This window comes from Syzygium oleosum, unplaced genomic scaffold (assembly GCF_021117445.2).
Source record: "Syzygium oleosum isolate NSW1041296 unplaced genomic scaffold, Sole_v2.1 Sole_v2.23, whole genome shotgun sequence".
In the NCBI taxonomy this organism is placed as follows: domain Eukaryota; kingdom Viridiplantae; phylum Streptophyta; class Magnoliopsida; order Myrtales; family Myrtaceae; genus Syzygium; species Syzygium oleosum.
The window spans coordinates 6,403,699-6,425,300 of record NW_026607507.1 but is presented as its reverse complement, the minus strand read 5'-3'; the positions used below and the strand labels follow the sequence as shown (position 1 = coordinate 6,425,300).

General features: G+C 42.2%; 4 protein-coding genes, 1 long non-coding RNA gene and 1 other non-coding gene across 10 annotated transcripts; 3 read left to right on the top strand and 3 right to left on the bottom strand.

Annotated features, from left to right (window-relative positions):
* Positions 1–4,187: 4,187 nt before the first annotated feature.
* Positions 4,188–7,427, top strand: LOC115680750 (probable serine/threonine-protein kinase WNK11). 4 transcript variants are annotated; one of them, XM_030604584.2, is made up of 3 exons: positions 4,188–4,320; positions 5,301–5,832; positions 6,662–7,427. In XM_030604584.2, the coding sequence occupies exons 2-3, from the start codon at positions 5,329–5,331 to the stop codon at positions 7,046–7,048; spliced, it is 891 nt and encodes a 296-aa protein (XP_030460444.1). In that variant the 5' UTR covers positions 4,188–4,320; positions 5,301–5,328; the 3' UTR covers positions 7,049–7,427. The 4 variants fall into 4 exon arrangements, with proteins under 4 accessions (XP_030460444.1, XP_030460443.2, XP_056158298.1 ...); XM_030604583.2 differs by having other exon boundaries at positions 4,267–4,582; XM_056302323.1 differs by having other exon boundaries at positions 4,267–4,627.
* Positions 7,428–10,505: 3,078 nt separating this feature from the next.
* On the bottom strand, positions 10,506–12,881 carry LOC130134796 (uncharacterized). Of its 2 annotated transcripts, none has more exons than XR_008814296.1 (4): positions 12,753–12,881; positions 11,866–12,599; positions 11,130–11,708; positions 10,506–10,895 (listed from the first exon to the last, which is right to left on the bottom strand). It is a non-coding gene; the product is annotated as an uncharacterized LOC130134796 (long non-coding RNA). The 2 variants fall into 2 exon arrangements; XR_008814295.1 differs by having other exon boundaries at positions 10,506–10,891.
* Positions 10,588–13,539, top strand: LOC115680783 (BTB/POZ domain-containing protein At5g48130). Its single transcript, XM_030604619.2, has 4 exons — positions 10,588–10,722; positions 10,835–10,904; positions 11,166–12,317; positions 12,705–13,539. Exons 1-4 carry the CDS (start codon positions 10,628–10,630, stop codon positions 13,401–13,403), a joined length of 2,016 nt encoding a protein of 671 aa, XP_030460479.2. The 5' UTR covers positions 10,588–10,627; the 3' UTR covers positions 13,404–13,539.
* A 94-nt stretch (positions 13,540–13,633) lies between these two features.
* Positions 13,634–15,933, bottom strand: LOC115680784 (thymidine kinase). The gene is made up of 4 exons (XM_030604620.2): positions 15,435–15,933; positions 15,065–15,212; positions 14,256–14,377; positions 13,634–14,119 (listed from the first exon to the last, which is right to left on the bottom strand). The coding sequence occupies exons 1-4, from the start codon at positions 15,602–15,604 to the stop codon at positions 13,849–13,851; spliced, it is 711 nt and encodes a 236-aa protein (XP_030460480.2). The 5' UTR covers positions 15,605–15,933; the 3' UTR covers positions 13,634–13,848.
* Positions 15,934–16,108: 175 nt separating this feature from the next.
* Positions 16,109–16,189, top strand: TRNAL-CAG (transfer RNA leucine (anticodon CAG)). Its single transcript has one exon. It is a non-coding gene; the product is annotated as a tRNA-Leu (tRNA).
* Positions 16,190–17,192: 1,003 nt separating this feature from the next.
* On the bottom strand, positions 17,193–18,072 carry LOC115680782 (cytochrome b561 and DOMON domain-containing protein At5g47530-like). Its single transcript, XM_030604618.2, has one exon. The coding sequence runs from the start codon at positions 17,892–17,894 to the stop codon at positions 17,316–17,318; it is 579 nt and encodes a 192-aa protein (XP_030460478.2). The 5' UTR covers positions 17,895–18,072; the 3' UTR covers positions 17,193–17,315.
* Between the last annotated feature and the right edge of the window lie 3,530 nt (positions 18,073–21,602).

Below are 21,602 nucleotides of genomic sequence, written 5' to 3'. Positions count from 1 at the left end.
GAAGGTTTGGGACTGATTTGATAATAGATTTATGACTTTTTGGACAATTCTCTCATGCTAGATGAAAAACATAAATTGCTTTGAATGGGGAGATCAATTATCTGCCCTTGAATAAGTGACATTAAACCTCTCATACCTAGTAATTTCCGGCCAAAATTTGCTAGATTGACCTCAATTGTTAAAACATGAACATATTTAAAATTCAATCAACACAATTAGAAGGTTTGAGACTGATTTGGCAAAAGTGCAATAGATTTAAGACTTTTTGGACAATTCTCCCGTGCTAGATGAAAAGCGTAAATTGCTTTAAATGGGAAGATAAATTATCTAGCCTTAAAGAAGTGACGTTAAACGTCTCATACCTAGCGATTTCCAGCCAATTTTGGCCGGTTAAACTCAATTGGTAAAAAGTGAAAAGATTTAGGATTCAATTGATACAATTAGAAGGTTTGAGACCGATTTAGCAATAGTGCAATAGATTCAGGAATTATGTGGCCTTGAAGAAGTGACATTAAACATCTCATACCTTGTGATTGGTGTGCTTGAGATGCATTTCCTATGCTCCCAAAAAAGACATTATATGGATCGGATTGAAGGGCGTCATCGTTCTAATGATCAAATTATATCTGGTCTTGTTTTCGATGAGTAACTTTCAATGCGAATCTTCATTGGCATACATTCACAAGTTTTCTCCGGCTGCATATGAGACCTGAAATGTTGCATTCTTATCCTCTAGCTCTCTGCTAGGATTAGTTGCCAAATCACGGTGTTGTCACACGGATGATAAGGGCGTGAATGATAACTATTTTCTTTTTTAGAACAATTTTTGGCCAAATATAAAAAATATATATTTATATTCCTTTGATGAGTTACTGAGTAAAAATTAGCGTTTGATAACGACACAAAATTTATGTTCTTAAAACATAAATTCGTTTGATAGCGTCGATGTAGAATTCATTCATCAGCGGATGGCGAGGATGAGCTCTTAGAAGAATTGTTATTTTTGTTTTCGTTGCAAAAATAGAAAGTACAAAATTTTTACTTCTCATTTCTGTTCTAAACCTATTTCTGAGCTAAAAATTTTATCCCGAAAATAGAAAAATGAAATTGTATTACAAACAATTTCTATTCCAAAACTTGTTCGAGAGGAAAAAATAGAAAAACAGATAAACGAAATAGTTTTTTCTATTTCTATTTCTTGGAATAGTTTCGAGCAAAAATAGTGTTCGAATAGCGTACAAAATTTCTATTCCTGGAATAGAAAAAGAATAGAAACGCGTTTAGGGCGCGAATGATCCATTTCTATTCCATGGACGAAAATTTATTTCTGGAGAACTTTTTTGTTCCAGAAACGAAAAAATAGATTTTTTTACTAAACGGATTTACGATTCTTTTTCTCGTTCTAAAAACAAAGAATGGAAAAACAAAAAACGAAACGTTACTAAACAGACCCTAAAATGCCTAAAATCTTACTTCTCACTCAATAAAAACCATCTTTGCCATGTAATTCTCGGGGATCACTCAACCATATGGCCTGGGGTCAACTCACATGCACAAACATGTCTTCTCTCAGCCATTTTTCTCCATCGCCAGAGCTTCTCCATCTCCTACACTTGATCATCACTCCACTGCAGTATAATTCACGTGCACACACAACCTGCCATCACGTGTGCACAGCACTTCTAGGATCCAACTTGCTTCCGGTGCTCGCCCGACGACAGATTCGATCCGCCTTCGCTCACTTTCGCGTCGACAAAGACACTTCACCTCCAGCTCATACCCCACATAAGGATCCTTGCTTTTTTCTGCAATAAAGGGTCTGCGCGGTTCTGCACTGGCTCTCTCGATGTCGTGTGACTTTCGGTTAGAAACAATTAAATGGTTGCCCAGCTCTTACACCATATCATCAACCTTCTTTTTGGACACTTTAAGGATTGCTAACGTACTCCATGCATGTATCCCGTCTCAGTCCAAACCGTGACGAACGAATTCAATTGCGCCGCGCTTGTGGTATAGCCGAGCAAAAGGCGAATTAATGGCAACATGGTCGGCCGATACCGCATAATCCTATTGTAAGTAGCGAAAACGGGGAAAGGACATGCACAGTTAAAATTCAATGTTGTCTAGAAACAACACGGGTGTCTCATGGGTTGATGACCACTTTTTTTTCTTGACCCTGGATGAGGTTCTGCAGATGGACAGATGATTTGCATCTCCAGGAGTCCTCAATCTCTCCCTTGGCGATGGAGAAAGCAAAGATTTAATGCTTCTCACAAGCTTCACATGGTCTTGGTGTGGTGCTTGCTTGCTTGCCGGTTGCTTCTTCAAAAGCCACCTTCTGGTCCGCCTAGGCAATTAAGGGTGCGTTTGGCAATCATTCTGTTTCCGGAAGCTGATTCTGCTCAGAAATGATTCTTTTTATTCCGTGCCCGGGAACAATTTCTAAGCATTTGAAGGCATTTGGTAACTGCCCAAAATTTCTATTCTTAGAATAGAAAAAGAACAGAAATGCGTTTGGTAATTGCACAAAATTTCTTTTTATTAATAATATTTTGAATATTTTAATATTTCTTTTTTTTTTCTTTTTTTTCTTCTCCTTCCTCTTCCTTGGCCATGGCCAGGTCGCCGCCTGGGCGAGGGCTGGACCCTCGCCACCGCCCTCGCTAGATCCGGCGAGGGCGGCTAGCGGCCTAGGCGAGGGCCACCCTTGGCGGCCCAGGCGAGGTCGCCCTCGCCCGGGCGGCTAAAGCGCCCTCGGCCCGGATGCGGCGAGGCGAGGTCGGCCCTTGCCCTCGCTAGTCGCCGGCGGCCGGCGGCCGGCCACAGGTCAAGAAGAAGAAGAAAAATTATTTTCCATTTCTAATTCTTGTTCCCAGAATCAAGAAACTATTTTTTTTTGCTTCTTGATTTTGTTCCAAAACTGATTCTAGGAATAAATTTGTGCCCAGGAATAAAAAATTTACCAAACGGATTTTTGTTTCAAAACTATTTCTGGAAATAAAAGAACAGAAATAGTTACTATCTGGCAACTTGCCACTTGCGCCCTAAGCTTACCTTGGGCAAAAATTGGGGTCAAACTTGCGACACAAGTGATTAATTGCTTTTTAGAAAATCTAAGCCAGATGGAGGGAGCCCGTTCTCAAGCGACGCAGAACAATATTTCAATACCTTCTCTCTTGTGCAAGCAGGAGTAAGAGCGGCACGTGGAATTTAACTGATCGAGATGGACGCATATACACTAAGAAGGGATAGCATCGACTCTGATACCATGTAAAAAAGTCCAATCCAAAATTCAAACTTATAAGTGATTTTACCTTCTTGGCATCATCTACAGCCTTCTAGTTTCGGAGAGACTATCATAATGATCGGTTCTATGCAGGTCAGAGGCGGCTTTTGAAGTCTTGATCAGATTCCTCTCCCCGTTTTTCTTGGGGTACCTTTTAGCTTGTCTACTTTGTAAGCGAAACTATTGCGGATGTATATCCAATCCATATACGATTATATACATTAACCGTCCTCCTATTTCTCCTCCTCCTCCTCATCTCTAAGAAGCGAGATAAGCCCAAACTAACAATTTTCGGCATGGGTTTTCATTTTCGATAAGCAAGTAAATAAAGAATTTAAGCAATAGTCGACCCTAGAAGATTCATATACTTAACAAATTTTCAATCAAATTACCCTTTTTCCTCAAGCAAAATACCGTTACCCAAAATCGCATTATCTTTTTTTTGCTAGAAAAGTCAACAAAACAAAACTTCCCCCGATAAAAAGGAAAACGACACAAACAGTCCATGAACTCTGGCTCAATGTGTAATTTGATCCCTGAACTTTTAATTTGTTCAATCTAATCCCTTAACTTTAGTCTAATATTCAATGTGGTCTATTGACTTTTGGTACATGTTCGATTTAGTCTCTAAACTATATGAACAATTTAGTCCCTGATTATATTGAACATTTTCAATATAATCAGGGACTAAATTGAACATATACCAAAAGTCCATGGACCACATTGAATATTAGGCTAAAGTTTAGGAAATACATTGAATATTAAGCTAAATTTCATGGACTAGATTGAACAAATTAAAAATTCAGGGACCAAATTGCACATTAGGCCAAAGTTCAGGGCTGCTTGTGTCATTATCTCCCAAGAAAAAGGAGAAGGGGCTGGCTGCGTAAAACGACGCCGTGTCGTGCCGGACGAGCTTTCCAACAAACGCACCTATAAATACCGCATCGCCATCCCCATCGCCATCCCCATCCCCATCTCCACTGCAAGTCCGTGCTGTTCTCTCTCTCTCTGCGAAATCCTCCATTTCGAAGGTACGCCCAGTTTCGCTCCACGTCTCATGTTCTGGTGCCCGTGTGTGTTCCTTCCTTCGTGTCCTGTCCGAATCGCATTTCGCAGCGATCCGTCCGCTCGTTCGACCACGCGCTTCTCGTGTAGTAGTGTGCTGCGTAGTTCGGTTCAGCTCATTCCTTGCTTGCGACGCGGTGGCGTGCTTCCCGCCCAGGGGTTCGATCGTGATGTGAGCTTGTCCCGCGTCGCTCTCGGGTCGATCCCTGGGCTCGGAAGTCATCGCAGGCGCGCGCGCCTTGCGTGCGTAGGAACGGCGCTTCAGTTCGGCGAGTTCGTGCTTCCGATTCGAATTTGTGTTGGGTGGATGGTTAGCTGCTTCGGGCGCGCGGGGGATTGGCGGGGGTAATTAGGATGTGAGCTTTTTTATGTTTCGTGCTTGCTCCGGCCGATCGCAGCGCGATCATCCTCGCCAGCTCCAACGTTTCTGATGAAGAAATGATTCGAGTCTTTCCGTTTTGCGTGATATATGGTGTTTGGGCATCTTGAATTTAGTTTATCGCGGTGTGCAGCCGGTGAAATCCTGCAACTTTTTGACGGTTTCGTTCGATTTTCATTTGTTTCTAATTTTGGGTTGTTCGAGAAAATCCATTATGATTGAAGTAGATAGCGGGCCGGTTACCGCTGGATTCTCGTGAGTTGTTGGAGTGGGTTAGTTCTAGGGAAATTTTGCATGGATTAACTCTAACTAGTATAATAAACATAATATATGATGGAAATTCTCTGTTCACTGCTCAGCGTGTCTGAAGTTCGATTGGTCCTATTAATCGCATTTGTTGAGTACATTTCAGTAGAAATCCAGTTTTATCAACCATTGTCCTTTGTATGATTTGCCTCATTGTAAGCATACACGGTAAACTTGACCACGACATGATCAAACTGTGGATAATATAGCTCGGGAGAAACTTTTCCTTGCTATGCTAACTATGCTTTCTACTGTTATCAGGCCATTTGAGGTTGTATCATCATTGAATATGCCGGCAGCAAGTGCTGACACGTCTGATCGAGATGCAGAACCTTTCGTGGAGGTTGATCCAACAGGGCGATTTGGGAGGTACGGCGATCTCCTTGGACATGGTGCGGTGAAAAAGGTCTACAGAGCATTTGATCAGGAAGAAGGAATAGAGGTGGCTTGGAATCAGGTCCGTTTGGCTAATTTCAGCGACGATCCGGTGCTGATCAATCGTCTTTACTCGGAGGTTCAGTTGCTGAGCACATTGAAGAATAAATACATTATTGTCTGCCACAGTGTGTGGAGGAATGATGAAAACAATACTCTGAACTTCATTACGGAAGTATGCAATTCAGGGAACTTGAGGAATTACAGGAGGAAACACCGTCAGGTGTCTATCAAGGCACTGAAAAAATGGTCAAAGCAAATACTCGAGGGACTGGATTATCTGCATACACATGACCCCTGCATCATTCACAGAGATTTGAATTGCAGCAATATCTTTATGAATGGGAACATTGGCCAGGTATGGCAATTGCCCTCCGTTGGTATCTATATTTCTTTATAGACCACCCTACTCTCCAAAACAAATGTAATTTCATCCAGAGACTTTGGAATTTGACACCGAGAATTGCCAAGTCCATACTCATCGGTGGGCTTAAAAGTTAATTTGAATTGATGCAATTAAGTCCATGCTTAGCATTTGCATTATGTTGACTTTAGTGATTTTTTATGTTGATTACCATTATATTTATATCTCTTGTCAATAGTTAAAATGTGCTTGTTATGCGTCTATTTTAGATTTCACCCCCCCATTCCCTACACTCCTAGCTACCACTACGTGAAACTTTCTGTCACAATTTGGTCTAAATATTTGTGTTATTAAGAGCAATTAAAGTATGTGTAACTTTCTGCTTACATAGGGTCTGATTATCCTTGCTAGTTTTACTTTAGACTCTAAGTGCGCAGCTGCAGAACATAAACCTATCGCCTAGCCAATAATAATAATAAAAAAAAAAAACATAAATCTATCGGACATCGTGTTTTGGAATGGATTGTGTGAATATATCTATCACTAATTAGTATATATAATGCAAGAGGAGGCATGGTCTCACTAGTACCGATTGTATATCTGTTTTTTTCTCTCTTTTTTGGCTTTTATTGGCTCTTTCCTGTGTGTTCACGCCAAACTATTCTGTCACCTACTGCGAATAATTCTGGATTAACCACATGGAATCTGAGAATATTAAAACTAATGTTTTGCAAAATGTGAAAGTTCATATGATTCCGGTCAGTTGACTCTTGTATATCGGGCTTTCCACAACTCTGTAAACTCAAACATTCTGTATGAACAGGTAAAAATTGGTGATCTGGGGTTGGCAGCTGTTGTGGGTAAGAGCCATACAGCACATTCTTTGATTGGGACTCCAGAGTATATGGCACCCGAGCTGTATGAGGAGGACTACACAGAGACGGTGGATATTTACTCCTTTGGAATGTGTTTGCTGGAGATGGTGACCATGGAGATACCCTACAGTGAATGTGACAGTATTGCCAAAATATACAAGAAGGTGACGGGTGGCATATGGCCTCGAGCTATGAATGAAGTGACAAACCCAGAAGCGAAGGCTTTTATCGAGAAGTGCATAGCTCAACCAAGGGCACGACCATCGGCCTCCGACCTTCTCAAGGACCCCTTCTTTTCTGATGTCTCTGGCGATGAAACTGACCTAACTGGTTGATGGTTCCGTGAGCGTATAATTTGGCCGAGTTATTAACTAATTCTTCCTGCCTAAGTAACCTGTCATTGACTATGGTCAATCCCTGTTCATACCTCTTGAATTTTTTCTCAGTCATGCTCTTCAAGTACATAAGTAGTGGATAGAAGAAGTAGGAGAGGTGTAACGAATAAAAAGGAAGAAAAGGAGAAAGAATTGCAGATCTGTCAATCCTTGAATTTCTCCGGATCTACTAGTGCGTTCTATCTTGTTATCCCTTCTAGCTGATTCATAATGCCTACTTCGTTAGAATTAGTACGGTGCACTGATATGGTGTTGCTATGTCGTGCGGATTCTGAAGAACATCAAATATCAAGGGAATTTTTGGTTTATTCCGAGGAAATTTAAAGAAGTGCGTTGTATGGAAAACCATTAGAATCGAGGAACTCTTCCTTTGAATCTGCAGTTTCTGCACGTATTCAGACGATGCTCGCATGATGTTTATGCATTTGGACAGCGAAAATACGAGCATTTCTTTTCACACTTATGGCAGATGCATGAAGTCTTTGAAGCACAGATGTCTACTTTTCTCTTCAGTATCCAATTGACTAAAGTTGCATATTCATGTCAAAGTTCTTCACTTCTACTCATCAGGGAGTTCTATTGTTGATCAACCTGTGGACATGACTCCTCTGGTGTTTGGTTGGATTTCAAGACATGAGACTGTGCAAAAACATAATAAGCGGCAAACTTCTCCTTCTAACTTTATACTTCTGACGGGTAATTATAATTGTTACTTGGTATCAGAAGATCATTTTTACAAATTATAGAGTGATGGCTAAAATCAAAATTGGAAAAACTTACGTTAGCGTAAATCACCCTAAGCATGAAAATGATTGCATAGATGTAGACTAACAAACTGTGGAAAGATTTGATTACAATCATCGTTGGCTAGGATGGACAAACATAAAACAATATCGAAGGCTCTATGCGTGCTCAAAGTAATAAGGCTGCTAGTGACTTGTTTAGAGCGAACATTTTTTTTCAAGTTGGCGGGCTCGGGCAAGTGGACCCTTTGTGTCGGGCCTACCCGGCCCGGCCCGGTGTCAATCGGACTGCACGAGTTTTGGATAAGACTCTTTACATTGGATGCAAATCAAGGACAAACAATCACCACGACGGGCTCAATTCAAGCTTGTCCAAGCTTGCCCAGTGTAGAGTATGCCTAGAGGCGGCTCTACACAAGTCTCGTGTGATCTATCTAATTTGTTCGATACCAGTTCGGCCATCGAAGGCAATCGATGAACGAACTCGGTTCCGTCCCAAAGCAGGCTCATCTGCCTGTGACGACTTCCTCAAAAAGGGTTCCTTTTGCAGAACCGGCTTCGTCGGCTCCCGGGTCAATTGCTCCAACGGGCTTCGACAAGTTGCCATAGCATATCTCCGATTTTCTTTCCTCCCAAAACCTTGTTGAGTCTGTTCAGACCGAAGCATCGTAGAGTCCAAGGTTCTTCTATACCAATTCCCTCTTATGGAGATTGAAGCATTAATCCCCCCCACCCTCAATTATAATAATGCACAGAATTCCTCTGCAGCTTTAGAGGAATGTGTTGCTTGAGTTGTAAGCATCTAAGTTGGACTTTTTCCATGCCCGAAAATCTTCTTGGCCCCACCAAACCTAAGCAACTGTTATATCAAAATGCAAATTAAAGAAAACCTTCTTGTCCCTCCCCCACTCGCTTTCGAATGCCCTTTTTTTTAAAACCCTAGTAGATGCATCACCAGCCGATCCTCCGTTGGATGATGATGCATCGAGCTGAGATTGAAGTTCCGAAGGTAGTTGGTTTGTCCAGATGAAGACTTTTCCTCTTCTTTCTTTCCTTTCTTTTCTTCCCTCCTTTTTGTCTGGGGCAAAGACTTTGAGAGGGTATTTTCTTTTTGCAAGTCGGAGAACATATTCTATGTTGTTTTATAAAGACAACCAACGACGTATGTTCCGATCGTGCGCCATCAATGTCTATCTCCGAGCATTGCTGGTTTGAACACGTCTTGGAAAATCGGTTAACAGTGACTTTCAACAATTCCCCATATGTCGCTTTAAGGTGCACTGTGCCATTATTAATATCACTGCACTGGCCAGGTAGAACTTCAGTAGTTTATGTTGGAAAAAGACTATAAGCGAGTTGAGCCTTGCAAGAAAGCAAAAGCTTGGCCGAAAATATTGTGTGAACGGAAGAAAAATGTAAACCACAAGAGCGATCGCAGTCATCATCGATCGAAATTCTCTTGTACGTCTAGATAAAGTTTGAATTTTTGGAGCCGATTTGCGGTTTCTCTCGAAGTCCCGAGCAAATTTACTCCCGAGTACCCGAGATTGCTTGCTTTGCTTGTGTTCTGATTAGTAAATTTACCACTTGTTTAAAAAAAAGATTAAAAGGGAAAGAAGAAGAAATTATTGGGATTGAGATATGTTGGGCAAGAAGCAAGCAAAGGCCACTCCCTCCAATTCCAAAGCTTCCTTATTTTCAGAAGCCGTGCCGTCTTGGGTGCGCCCGGTTTCCTCCCTCTTCTTTGCTTTGGAAAGCTTCACCCTTACTTCTTCTTGTACGCCTCTCTCATACTTTATTGTAATTTATTTTACCTTCCGTAATGTAGGTCATATTATTCAAATATTATTTCCAATAACCTTGTTCCCACTTTTCCCTCTCTCCAAATACCAACGCATTTGATTCTACAATGACAATCTTCCAGGCTCTCACTCTGGAAACTAATGCACATCAAGATTGGAATCTCTTCACGTCGAGTTTAATAGGTACGAGTTAGGGTAGCGATTCATAGCTAGGTGTCGTGGATTGGGGAAAATTGGCGCCATCAGGGCCGGTCAGGTCAATACCAATTGGAAAAACCTTAGTTGAGACATGAATTGAGGAAGTTCTTGCGTTGACAAGTTGGTCTAAGCTAAAAGTAACTTTCTCTACAAAGCAAGTAGATCGGTTATATATAGAAAAAGCAAAAGAAAGTAGCTGGATTTGCTTTGGTTCATATAGGTCGAGGCTTCATTCCCAGAAATCAAGATTTCTTGTTAGGAATTGGGACTTTGGTACACTTCTGCACGTGGGTTGGCTCATGAAAATCCGAGTTCAAGCAAAGGAATGACCCCCCAATTACTTCGACTTCTCTGGATTCAAGAACGGCTTTGAAGCCTTAAAACTTGGATTTTGGAGTTAGCTCGTGTGCATTCTCATTTGACTTTTGACTCGGACAAGAAAAGAGTTTTAGCTGCACGAGTGTGTGAAACAGACTGATCTTTTTAAACTAAAGAAAGAGAACCATCTCTCTCTCTCTCTCTCTCTCTCTCTCTCTCTCTCTCTCTCTCTCTCTCTCTCTCTCTCTCTCTCTCTCTCTATTCCATTCCCTGGTTTTCTGAATTCTAGAAGGTCGGATGGTACTACACTTCGATTCCTGAGATGGACTTCGTTCATTTTCTAGCATTTGTGGACGTCGATAAGAGGAAGTGATATTCACTAACAAGCAACCTTGAAGTTCTTGAAGCGAAAACATACTGTATCGTTGCTCTGGAAGAACTTTCATCAGTTATGCAAAATGGAAGCTGCCAGTCCAAAAGACAATTCAGTGGCGTCGAGTCCGTTCTCTTCACCGAACATCAGCGCCCTCCTCAAGATCAAGATTCTTTCATGGTCAGCTGGTTTGTTTTGTTTTGTGAGTCTCATAATTTGCATAATATGGGTTGTAACTGGAAGACAGGATCTTCGGAAACCAGATAATTTTACCTCCTTACTCATTTTTTAGGAGCCAAGAAACTGGATTGCCTGCTTCCATTCGTGTTCGGCTTGGTGATAGGATCTTCTGCCTGCACAAGGTAAGACGAAATTTGATATCATCCAATTGCGTGAACTAAAATGGTTGTTTTGTTGACTTGCAAGATTGGACTTGTGTCAAACTAGCTTCTCCTGAATAGCTATCCGGTCCTGGCGTAGAATTCAGTATTTCAATTTGCAAATACGGATGAATGTTTCATGAGCTTATTATAAGCAGAAAAAAGAAGTAAGATCAAGAATTTTCTTAGTTGGAGTCATCGCGTAACTGATTCTTGGTTTTTTGCTCCTTTTTGTGCTTGCAGCTCCCTTTGTCTTCCAAGAGCAGATATTTCAATAGAAAGTTGAATGATTCAACCGAGGTTGAGCTACCGCAAGATTTTCCAGGAGGACTGGAGATTTTTGAGAAGATCACCCTGTTTGTCTACGGTTCTTCCACTTTGGTCGACCCTTTTAATGTAGCGGCCCTGCGATGTGCGGCTGAGTTTCTCGAGATGACGGAAGAGTACTGCTCCGGCAATCTGTGTGAGAGGTTCGATTTGTATCTCAACCAAGTGGTTCTGCAAAATTGGGACGACACTTTAATTGTACTACAGAAGTGCCAAACTTTGCTTCCATGTGCCGAAGATCTCTTAATTGTGAGCCGTTGCATCGAATCTCTTGCTTTCATGGCTTGCATGGAGATTCTTGATCCAGAGAGGAGACGCGACCGACCAGTGTTGACATTAGAGCCATTAGCTAGCTCTGCTTGGAACTGCAAAAGCGTGAAGGAATTCGTGAGCCAAGATCTCTGGGTCAAGGACCTGATTGCTCTGCCATTTGGGTTCTTCAAAAGGATTATAGCATCTCTGAGAAGGCAAGGGATGAAAGAAAAATACGTTAGCCCAATGATTGTTTTCTACGCAAATAAATGGGTAATCTCAGCGAAGGCACTCCAATTTCGTCAGAACTCTGGTGAAATCGACTGTGATACAAATGTTGAGGATAAAGTCTCAACCATCTTACATGGCATTCTTGATTTACTTCCCACGGGGGAGAAGTCTAGCAGAATCATCCCCGTCGGGTTCTACTTTGCTATGCTATCCAAGTCTCTAGAGCTTGATTCGAGGAGCGAAATCAAATCAAAGTTGCAGGATCAGATCGCATCGCTGTTGCCACTTGCCCATGTGGGCGATTTTATCCTTCCAAAAAGCAGGGCTGAATCTGTCTGTTTCAGCATTGAGTTGGCTACGATGGAGAGCATAATTTCAACATACGTATCATTTGATTTGGATATGAATCATACTCCTTCTATGAGCAACTCAGTTGTTGCTGAACTGTGGGATGCGTATCTCGCTAATATAGCACTTGACCCGAAACTGGGGCCGCAGCGGTTCATGGAACTGATTGAAGCAATACCGCTTTCATACAGGCAGAGCCACGACAATTTGTACAGAGCATTGAACACTTTCCTCCAGGTAAAATGATGGATATTTTAAACGCATTTACAGTCAATATAATTTAGGTCAAACACATACAAAAATGGAAAAACATCAGCATCACACTGCTGTTGTCCTGAAGCTAATATTTGTGAGTACTTCAAGTTTGTTAGTTTCACTGCAATTCATTAGGTTAGTGCACAAGCAAAATGTACCGAGTTGTTCTATACATTGACAAATAGGTGAAACTTGAATTCAGGTGAAGCACTATTGATTCCTCAATTCTTGCAAATTCTTTGCCCAAAAGTTCTAGCTTGTAGCCTGGCAGAAACGAACATGAAATTTAAAGTTAAATCAACTTCTTATATCTAGATGACTAAACTCTTAACTGACAAAGTGATGGAGAAAAGCATTTCTCTTGTTCAGGCACACCCAGATGCATCCCAAGATGAAAAGACCAGAGTCTGCAAGTACCTTAGCTGCCAAAAGCTATCGCAAGAGGTGTGCATCAACGCTGTTCAGAACGAATTGATGCCTCTCCGTTTAATTGTCCAGGCACTTTTCATTCAACAACTGAACACGCATCAAGCTTTTAAAGAATGCTCCGATTCGTTTAGGTATGCACATTGTGGGGAGTTCTCGGGAAGCCTCTCGAGCTCTAAGTGTCCGTACTCCAAGAGTCAGAATCTAGGGGAGAGCCCCTTCGCTGAAGAAGCTGAGCCAGGAAGAAGGCCCTTGAGCGCTCTGCTCCAGAAGGATCACACGATTCAAGGATCTGATATGCCAGAGAAGGAATATGAGTCCACAAGCTTCAGGATTCAGACACTCGAACAAGAGCTCATGTCTTTAAAGAGGAGCCTGCAATGGCAAAACATTTCGAAGAGAACAGAGCTTGCTTCAAACAAAGTAAAGAATGTCAAACCATTTGGACTGGAGAATAGATCAATGAGCAGGAGAAAGAACCCTCTCGGACAAAAGACGGGTTGCATTGGCTCTGCAACTTTTGCAACCCAAAGGAAGTACGCCAGCCGTCTAATGAAAATATTCCGGCGGATAACATTATTCGGAGGTAGGAAAATGAGGAAAAAGTCAGGTGCAACAGGTCCACGTACTAGGCCAATCTAGCAAAGACTCTTGAGCGATAGTGGGGAAATAAGACAAAGGTTATGAACTATGTAAAAATGCTCAACACCTGCTTCTGTAGCTTTTTTTACGTATGTGAAGTGCTATGTCGTTTAAACAATATACCACAGTTGAGGTTCATCAGTCTTCTCCTATGATGACAGTGTTACTCAGACCATCATGTCCAGTAACCCACTAATGTTCATCCATCTGCGTAGCCAGGTAACATGTAGTTGCTCCAACAATATCAAATTAAATGTTAATGCCAAAAGGCACATGATTGTATACTATGATTAATTACAGATACACTAAAGGAATGATTATGACATTGGAAAGTAAGGAAAGAAACAGAAAGGACCTAGATTATTCCTTTCATAGAGCTCACAACACCGGATGTTATAGGTAATAATCCGTATTAATGATTTACAGGGTAGCAATTTACATGTGACTAAACCTCTGAAGCTGCCTCAAGAAAGAAATCAGTCCTAAGTCTAGAATTCATTAGGATTCCTGCAGCTTCTGCATCAGTTTGTCCGTTGACATAGTGTTGACGGCAAACTGGCATGTAGATGTCAGCCCCACCAATCAGTTCAGTCCGTGTCTCCTGTGTCTTCCTCAATGTAAAGAAGGCCTTCCCACCACAAATTTCACATCGAGCTGTCAACTTGGTCACAGTATCAGCAAGCGGTATTACATCAAGAACAGAACCAAAACTCCTTCTGCAATTAAGAGTTTGCATTTCAGTCCAAGTTGGTGCACGGTTGACTAGCAACAAAAGGAATTGGAAGCAACGTGATGGACAAATTTTGCGAGATCCAAAAGTACGGAGAGGATTTGCTTATGATTGAGAAGCACCTTAAGTAATCGCCATCAAGGCCTGCAACAACGACAATTTTCCTGTCACGATCAGCAATTGTGCTGCAGAAATCATAAAGGTCTTCGAAGAATTGAGCTTCATCAATGCCAATCACATCAAGCTGCCAGCATGGAGCAGAAATAAGAAAGAACAATAAACTGTCAACACAGTGCTTGATCATAAAAATGGAACTTTACCGCACTGCTCAAATATTAGTATAGTAGCATCTCCAGTTCACAAAAATGCATCACGAATCGAAATCTCTTGTAGATCAAGTCAATCGCCAAGCTTCACCTCATTACTGGCATGTAAATGTTGGCTAGCACAAATGCAACTCTAGCACAAGCAGTCCACTGACTGCCAAAAACGTAAATTCTCATATACGTCTATCTTCTCCGCATAAATTGCTTACCTCTCTAGTAACCATTTGCGTCCCACAATACTCTCATCATAAGTCAACATGGTGGGTTGCGGGACATGAATGGTTACTATACGTAATAGCAAATCCATAGTAAGCATCCCCTCGTTACCTTAAAGAGCTAGGAAATGACCCAAGTGTTAAGCTCAAGAAAACTTATCAGAAACATGCTCTACATTTGTTCGTCAAGAGGTTGAACATGAACGCTATTGGCTTCACTGTCTCCAACCGTTCACCGCCCACTGGCAAACAAACACCAAGAGCAACGGCTGTTCTGACTTCAGTTATGCTTTACTCACAAGTACCCAGAGATGACGTACCCCTTCTGTCTTTTGTACGAAGATATTGATTTAAAAAATTAAGAAAACTTTTTAACGTCTTCCGGCTCACCTTCTCATAGGCATCGTCATCTCCGAACTCCTGTCTAAACGACGACAGATCCGACAAAACCCAGCACGGAAACTTCATTCCGTCATGGGTCACCACCGAATCAGTCGCATACCTCGTGTCCTTGCTCGACTTAATTATAGCCACGTTCCTACACGCAACACCAAAAATTCAGTCAGAATGATTCGAACCGACCGCACAACTTGCTGCCGCACTACAAGCCGCAATCCCCCATGACAAGCTACAGAGTCGACGCTCACGGCACATAATAAATCAACAAAGACGACCAAGACCCAACCAAAAAAGCGCGAGCCTAAATTCAAACTCCAATCCAGATAGATCCACGCCGCGAGAAAAAGGGGGTCACGGGTACCTGCCGCTGGCGAGCTCGGACGTGATGCGGCGGAGGAGGGCGGTGGTCTTGCCGGCGAACATGGGGCCGACGATGACGTGGACCTCGCCGCTGGCGGCGACATGCGCCCGGACCGGAGCAGACCCAGATGCGGGCGAGGGGAGAGGGGTCGAGGGGTCGAAGGAGGCCATGGAGGGAGCGAGAAAGATCGCAGCTTTGACCGCGAGAGCCGGTAAAGGAAAGGTGGGTCGGCGCCAGAGGGGGGCGAGAATGCCATGGCGAGGCCTCCAAGCTTATGGGGGTTGTTATATAAGGGGGAGGAGACTCAGGGAGGAGGAAGGTTGAATTTGGATTTCGAGCACGAATTGTTTAAACAAAAAGGAAGAAAGGAAATGGGAGGGAACGGCAGGAGAAGACCGGCGTTGGCTTTTCCCTGCCACTTTTGCGTGCTGGGGGAAGGAAGGCCTGAGGATTGGCCCACGCTTTGGAGGGAGATTTTGGGTTTTTCCACGACCGCCATTACGAATTTCGAATGGTGAAGCCAAAGCCATGGATGTTGATGTTGTTGGTGTTCCGTGCGGGAGATGCAACTCCGGAACCGGAAGGCCGGATGAAACCTTCCACTGGATCATGTCCCATCTTCCCGTATCAGATTATGGTATATTAATAACATTCGCCTAGGATCGACATCCGAAGTCAAGATGGCCGAGTTGGTCTAAGGCGCCAGTTTCAGGTACTGGTCCGAAAGGGCATGGGTTCGAATCCCATTCTTGACAACCCTCCTTTTCTTTTTTCTTTCTTTTTCCTTTTTCCTTTCTCTCGTTTTTGTTCAAATCATTCAAAAATTAATTTCTTTTCCTTTCCTTTTTCTTATCCCATGCCTCAATAGTAGTACATAAAAAAAATTGAATTAGGATAGTCCCATAAAAAGTCTTAAATTTTCCCTCGTTGGATATCATTACCCAAGACTTTTATTCGTTTCACCAATATCCCCAAACTTGTATCGACGATTAAAAAAATACCTTCTTTCCATATGGCCGTTAAAAATATTAACATGGGTTTAGCTCTTGGTCGGCGTGGCAGAGTGCGTCTATTGCTTTTGCCTAGCGTTATCCCGAGTACCACAAGTCAGATTTTTAATACTCGTTATGGATAGAAGTCTAACGGAAAATATTTTAAGATTAGGATTGTTGGTGACGGAAAAATTGTCCAAAAAGTTATAAACCTATTGCACATTTGACAATTCAGTTCTAAACATTTTTACGTTTTGCCAATTGAGCCCATTTGATCAATTTTGGTCAAAAATTGATGACGTGGACGCCAACAGTCCTATGTGACACGGTCAGCGTTAACGTGCGCAATTTTTAATAAATATTTTTCAAATTTTTTATTTTTCGTTTTCTTCTCTTTTCTTTTTTCCCTCTTTCCCTCCGCTAGCCATCGTCGGGCCTTAGGAAAGGGCCACCCTCACTGGCCTCGGATGAGGGACACTCGGGCCTAGGTTAGCAAGGGGGGCCCTCGCTGGGCTGGCGAGGGTAGCTCTTCGCTAGATCGGGCGAGCATGTGCAAAATTGAAAATGTGATGGACATAATAGGCAAAATTAAAAGGTTTAGAATTGAATTGGTCAAATTGTAATAGGCTTATGATTTTTTGGACAATTTTCCCGTTGAAATTTTTTTTCAATCAATGAATGTTTAGAATTTTTGGTGGGTTTATTCGAAATGGAAAATTAGTATATTAAATTTGCGATTCTTTCTCCTTCTTGAATGTTTTTGGCATGAGTAAACCGCGAGATTCATAAATAGCACAAAGCAGAATAACACAGTAGCCAGCACAAAACACCAGAAAGAAAACACACATGCGCCACCTAAACACATACTCTCTCTCTCTCTCTCTCTCCCTCACTTGGAGACAAAGTCGATCGTCCCCATGGACTTCACGTTATCTCCCGACGTCGCGTGCACCTGCGGCACCCCGCCCACCACCGAGTCCCCCGTCTGCCACACCTGGTTCACGCCGCTCGTCGTCCCGTTCTCCAGCGGCCCCACCACCGCGAATATCGCCATCTCGCCGCCCTCGTACTCCGCCGTCACATTCGACACCCTGAAGCTCAGCTCCTTCGCCGCCATAGACGGGCTGTAGCTGTCGATCGGCGTCGTGTAGGTGTTCATTGTCCCGTCCGAGTTCTGGAATGCCACGATGGCCTGTGACCCCACCATGCCCGTCCCCGTCGGGTTGATGGCCCACGCGATCCACCCGGAGGGCGACTGGGAGGCCCGGTAGGCCACGTGGAGGCTGGTGGTGGCGGGGTTGTAGGTCCAGTGCAGGTGGGCGCCGAGGACCGGGAGGTCGGTGCACGAGTCAAAGGCTCGGTCGCCCGAGAAGGTGTGGTTCGTGCAGCTGTCGGCCTGGGCCGAGGCCATGCGGAGTGAAAAGAGGACGATGCAGAGGGTAAAAAGGATGGGTTTTGCGCCGGCCATTTGTTGCGCAGAGGGTTCTTGAAATGGTCACGGCGAGTGGATTTCTCACGAGCAATGCAGAGAGTTAACAGAATCTTCAGAGTTATCAACGTAGAATTCGAACTTTTTGATCGTATAAACTGAAGGAGGAGCTTACACTGCTTAAGTGTCAACAATGGTCAAAAGGGTTCGAGCGTGATTAGCAACGGGACAGTTGGGCAGATTTATAGGGCGGGATGTGGTGAGAAAGAGCGATGATTTAAGTCAAGGGTTGTTCACTGGTCATGTTATTTTACCTTTCGTGCAGATTGCGGGATGGAATGTCGAGCTACAACTGTTCATCATTGAGTGTGCATGTGCGTTCGTGCGTGTGGGAGTTTTCTGTGGCACGAATGGAACGACCTCTCTCTTTTCTATTTCCTTAATCAGCTCGCCCGCTGCTATTCCGAGATAAGTGGGTCTTTCTCTGCTTGTTCCGACCTAATAAGGTGATAATTTGACAACAAGAGAAAGAAGGCCTGGTCTAACCTAGAAATGAGTGAACTACTGAGGAAACTTGTATCAGATAAACTCCAAGTCAAGTCCCACCTAGAATGTAGGGCTTTCTGTCTCTCTCTGCATTGTTTAGCAGAGACCAACAGAGTTTGCCACTTGCCAGGCAATGGAAGATGTTTTGAGTTCTCTCGATTGCTTGTCTTTTATGAATCCGATGTTTGAGGATGCATTATGTAGCAAGTGTTGTGAAGCAGTGACTAAGCAAGGCTGTGTGGATGATCTTTTATTGGGTGGGGTAGATGAAATAAGGAAGATAGAGAGGAGAGGAGAGTTAGGTGCCCCTCTTGTTTTCTTATGTGCGAGCACGCGCCCGTGTATATATGAACAGGTGAGAGTTTGCATGTTGCCAAGAGGAACTCAAAGGATGTGATCGATGTTGTTTGTAGGTCCATGCAAAAGGCGTCTCGCGTTCACTAGCATGGTCATTTTTCCGTGGCCATATATGCTATATACGAATACATAGGAAAAAGTATCAGAAAAGTCATAAATTTATTGTATTGGTGCCAATTTAGTCATACATCTTTTTTTTATGCCAATTTAGTCATAAACCTTTTGATCAAGTGCCAACTTCCGGCTGATTTTGGCCGGATATTGCTTACGTGGATGCTGGCCGGCTTACGTGGTACCGCCGCTGCTGACGTGGATAACTTTTAATAATATTTAAATATTTTTTCATTTTCTTTTTTTTTCTTACCGTTTTTTCTTCCTCCAGCCGGTCGTCGACCGGCAACTGGCCAGAGGCTAGGGCTGGCGAGGCGGCTCGCCCTCGCCGAATAGCCGCAAGGGCAGCCTCGTGCTAGGTTGGCGAGGCTTGCCCTCGCTAAATCTGGCGAGGGTCGAGCCTTCGCCGGCCCTAGCCTCTATCCAGTCGCCGGACCTCGGCGACCGGCTGGAGGAAAAAGAAAGGGAAGGAAAAAAAATAAAAAGAAAGAAAGAAACAATAAATAAATAAAAAAATATTAAAATATTATTAAAGTTGTGCACGTCAGCGTCGGCGGTGCCACATAGGCCGCCCGACATTCATGTCAGCAATATCCAGCCAAAATCAGTCGGAAGGATTGAATTGGCATTAGGTCAAAATGTTTAAGATTAAATTGGCACAAAAAAAAGATTTAGTACTAAATTGGCACAAATGTAATAGGTTTATAATTTTTCTGATATTTTTCCCCAAATAAGTAAAAGGAAATATTTTACCATTTGGCGTTTGTATTAAGGTAATATCTTTGAACCAATCCATGAACGAACTGATTGATTGATAATGGCGTCTTTGTCGTACCACACAATGTATAAGAAAAATTCAGACGATCCTTCTTTCCACTTTGAGAGAGCATATTGTTTCAACATTTTACGGGATAAAATTTCTAAATAGGTCGTTAAACCTAGTGCGTTTGTGCCAAATTAGTTATAAATATTTTAATTTGATCAATTGAGTCCTAAATCATTTGACAATTTACCAATTGTAGTCCATCTAGCCAATTTTAACATGAAATCGTTAACATGAATGCCAACCGTTTTACGTGGCATCACCAATACCGATGTGGACAATTTTGTAATTTTTTTAAAAAAGTTTCTTTTCTTTTTTTTCTTTATTGTGGTCAACGAGGGCCAGACAACCCTCACCGTCCTCGCCCTTGCCAGACTGAGCAAGGGCAACTCTCACCCAGCCCTTGCCTGCCATCAGCGAAAAGAAAAGAAAAAAAACAGAAGATGGAAAAAAAGAAAAAATGAAAAAACTAAAAAAATTAAAAATTATCCATATCAAAACCGGCCGCACCACATAAGATGGACGTCGCTAATTGGACCGTCACGTCATCGTTTTTATGTGAAAATTAGTCAAAATGATTATATTGATAAATTATTATAAAATTTAAAACTAAATTGACACAATAAAAATGCTTTTGTTCTTACCATTCACCTTCTATTTGGATGTTTGCTAAGATGGTGAATAAGAATCAACGCGATGAATACGCCTCGATCACGTATAGATATATTGGGTCAATTATAATAGACGGAATCACCACGTCAGGGTCGGCGATGTTGGGTAAGATTTTGTCTAAAAGTCGGCAAGCTACCTTAAAAATCGCCTTTCCTTTTTTTTTTTTTTTGTGGTTTTGGCATTAAAAAAAATCGGCCTTCTGATTTTCTAGGTTTTTTTGGGACAATTGCCTTTGTCCTTTGGGACAGCTGTCAAAATTTTGGGACGTGTTTCGGACTGAAGTGATCAAAGGATCAAATCGAACCGACAGAAATCTCACCACCTTTATGTGACGTGACCCGCGCTTTGAAAATTCAACTATTTCCAACCAAGAAACTGCATGGGAAAATTACTAGAGTGACAGTTGAAAAGACTTCGTGATATATATATGCATTAATAATAGTGAAGAATTTATTTAAATGAAGCACGTTAAAAGATTACACTTATCCGCCTGAAAAGTTCTTTAATTTTCGCTAACAATATTTCTTTTAAAAATCAAAATTGACCCATTGCCTTTGTCCTTTCGGACAGCTGTCAAAATTTTGGGACGTGTTTCGGACTGAAGTAGTCAAAGGATCAAATCGAACCGACAGAAATCTCACTACCTTATGTGACGTGACCCGTGCTTTGAAAATTCAACTATTTCCAACCAAGAAACTGCATGGGAAAATTACTAGAGTCCCGGTTGAAAAGACTTCGTGATATATATATATATATATATATATATATATATATATATGCATTAGTAATAGTAGAGAACTTATTTAAATGAAACACATTAAAAAGATTACTCTTATCTGGCTGCAAAGTTCTTTAATTTTTGCTGACAATGTTTCTTTTAAAAATCATAATTGACTTATCTCTATGTCGTGCGTTCACCTTACATTATCATTTTCTCTCTTATCATATTTTTATGAAATGTTATTTTTTTTCCGTTGAACCAATCAATCTCGTAAGCATGATATGGAAATTAAAAACTATCATTGAATTAGAAAAAAAAAACGATTATAGAGACTTTCTCGGTTGCTTCCTGCTTTAACATTATAATCACCCCCTCTTGTTCGTATAGAGACTTTCTCGGTTGCTTCCTGCTTTAACATTATAATCACACCCCCCCCTTGATGGAGGACTTGAAAGTTCTACCCATATTATAATGAGTCAAACAATCGCAAACACGACCAAGTCTCTTCAACCTTCAC

Excerpts from the sequence above, each read along its gene's own strand:
- LOC115680784 (XM_030604620.2), bottom strand. The coding sequence starts at position 15,604 with ATGGCCTCCTTCGACCCCTCGACCCCTCTCCCCTCGCCCGCATCTGGG. Across the intron at positions 14,378-15,064 it reads ATGACGATGCCTATGAGAAG|CTTGATGTGATTGGCATTGA; the intron begins GTGAGCCGGAAG and ends CCATGCTGGCAG. Across the intron at positions 14,120-14,255 it reads CTTGATGGCGATTACTTAAG|AAGGAGTTTTGGTTCTGTTC; the intron begins GTGCTTCTCAAT and ends TCTTAATTGCAG.
- LOC115680750 (XM_056302323.1), top strand. The coding sequence starts at position 4,347 with ATGTTCTGGTGCCCGTGTGTGTTCCTTCCTTCGTGTCCTGTCCGAATC. Across the intron at positions 4,628-5,300 it reads ACGGCGCTTCAGTTCGGCGA|GCCATTTGAGGTTGTATCAT; the intron begins GTTCGTGCTTCC and ends TACTGTTATCAG. Across the intron at positions 5,833-6,661 it reads TGAATGGGAACATTGGCCAG|GTAAAAATTGGTGATCTGGG; the intron begins GTATGGCAATTG and ends CTGTATGAACAG.
- LOC115680783 (XM_030604619.2), top strand. The coding sequence starts at position 10,628 with ATGGAAGCTGCCAGTCCAAAAGACAATTCAGTGGCGTCGAGTCCGTTC. Across the intron at positions 10,905-11,165 it reads GGATCTTCTGCCTGCACAAG|CTCCCTTTGTCTTCCAAGAG; the intron begins GTAAGACGAAAT and ends TTGTGCTTGCAG. Across the intron at positions 12,318-12,704 it reads CATTGAACACTTTCCTCCAG|GCACACCCAGATGCATCCCA; the intron begins GTAAAATGATGG and ends TCTCTTGTTCAG.
- LOC115680782 (XM_030604618.2), bottom strand. The coding sequence starts at position 17,894 with ATGGCCGGCGCAAAACCCATCCTTTTTACCCTCTGCATCGTCCTCTTT.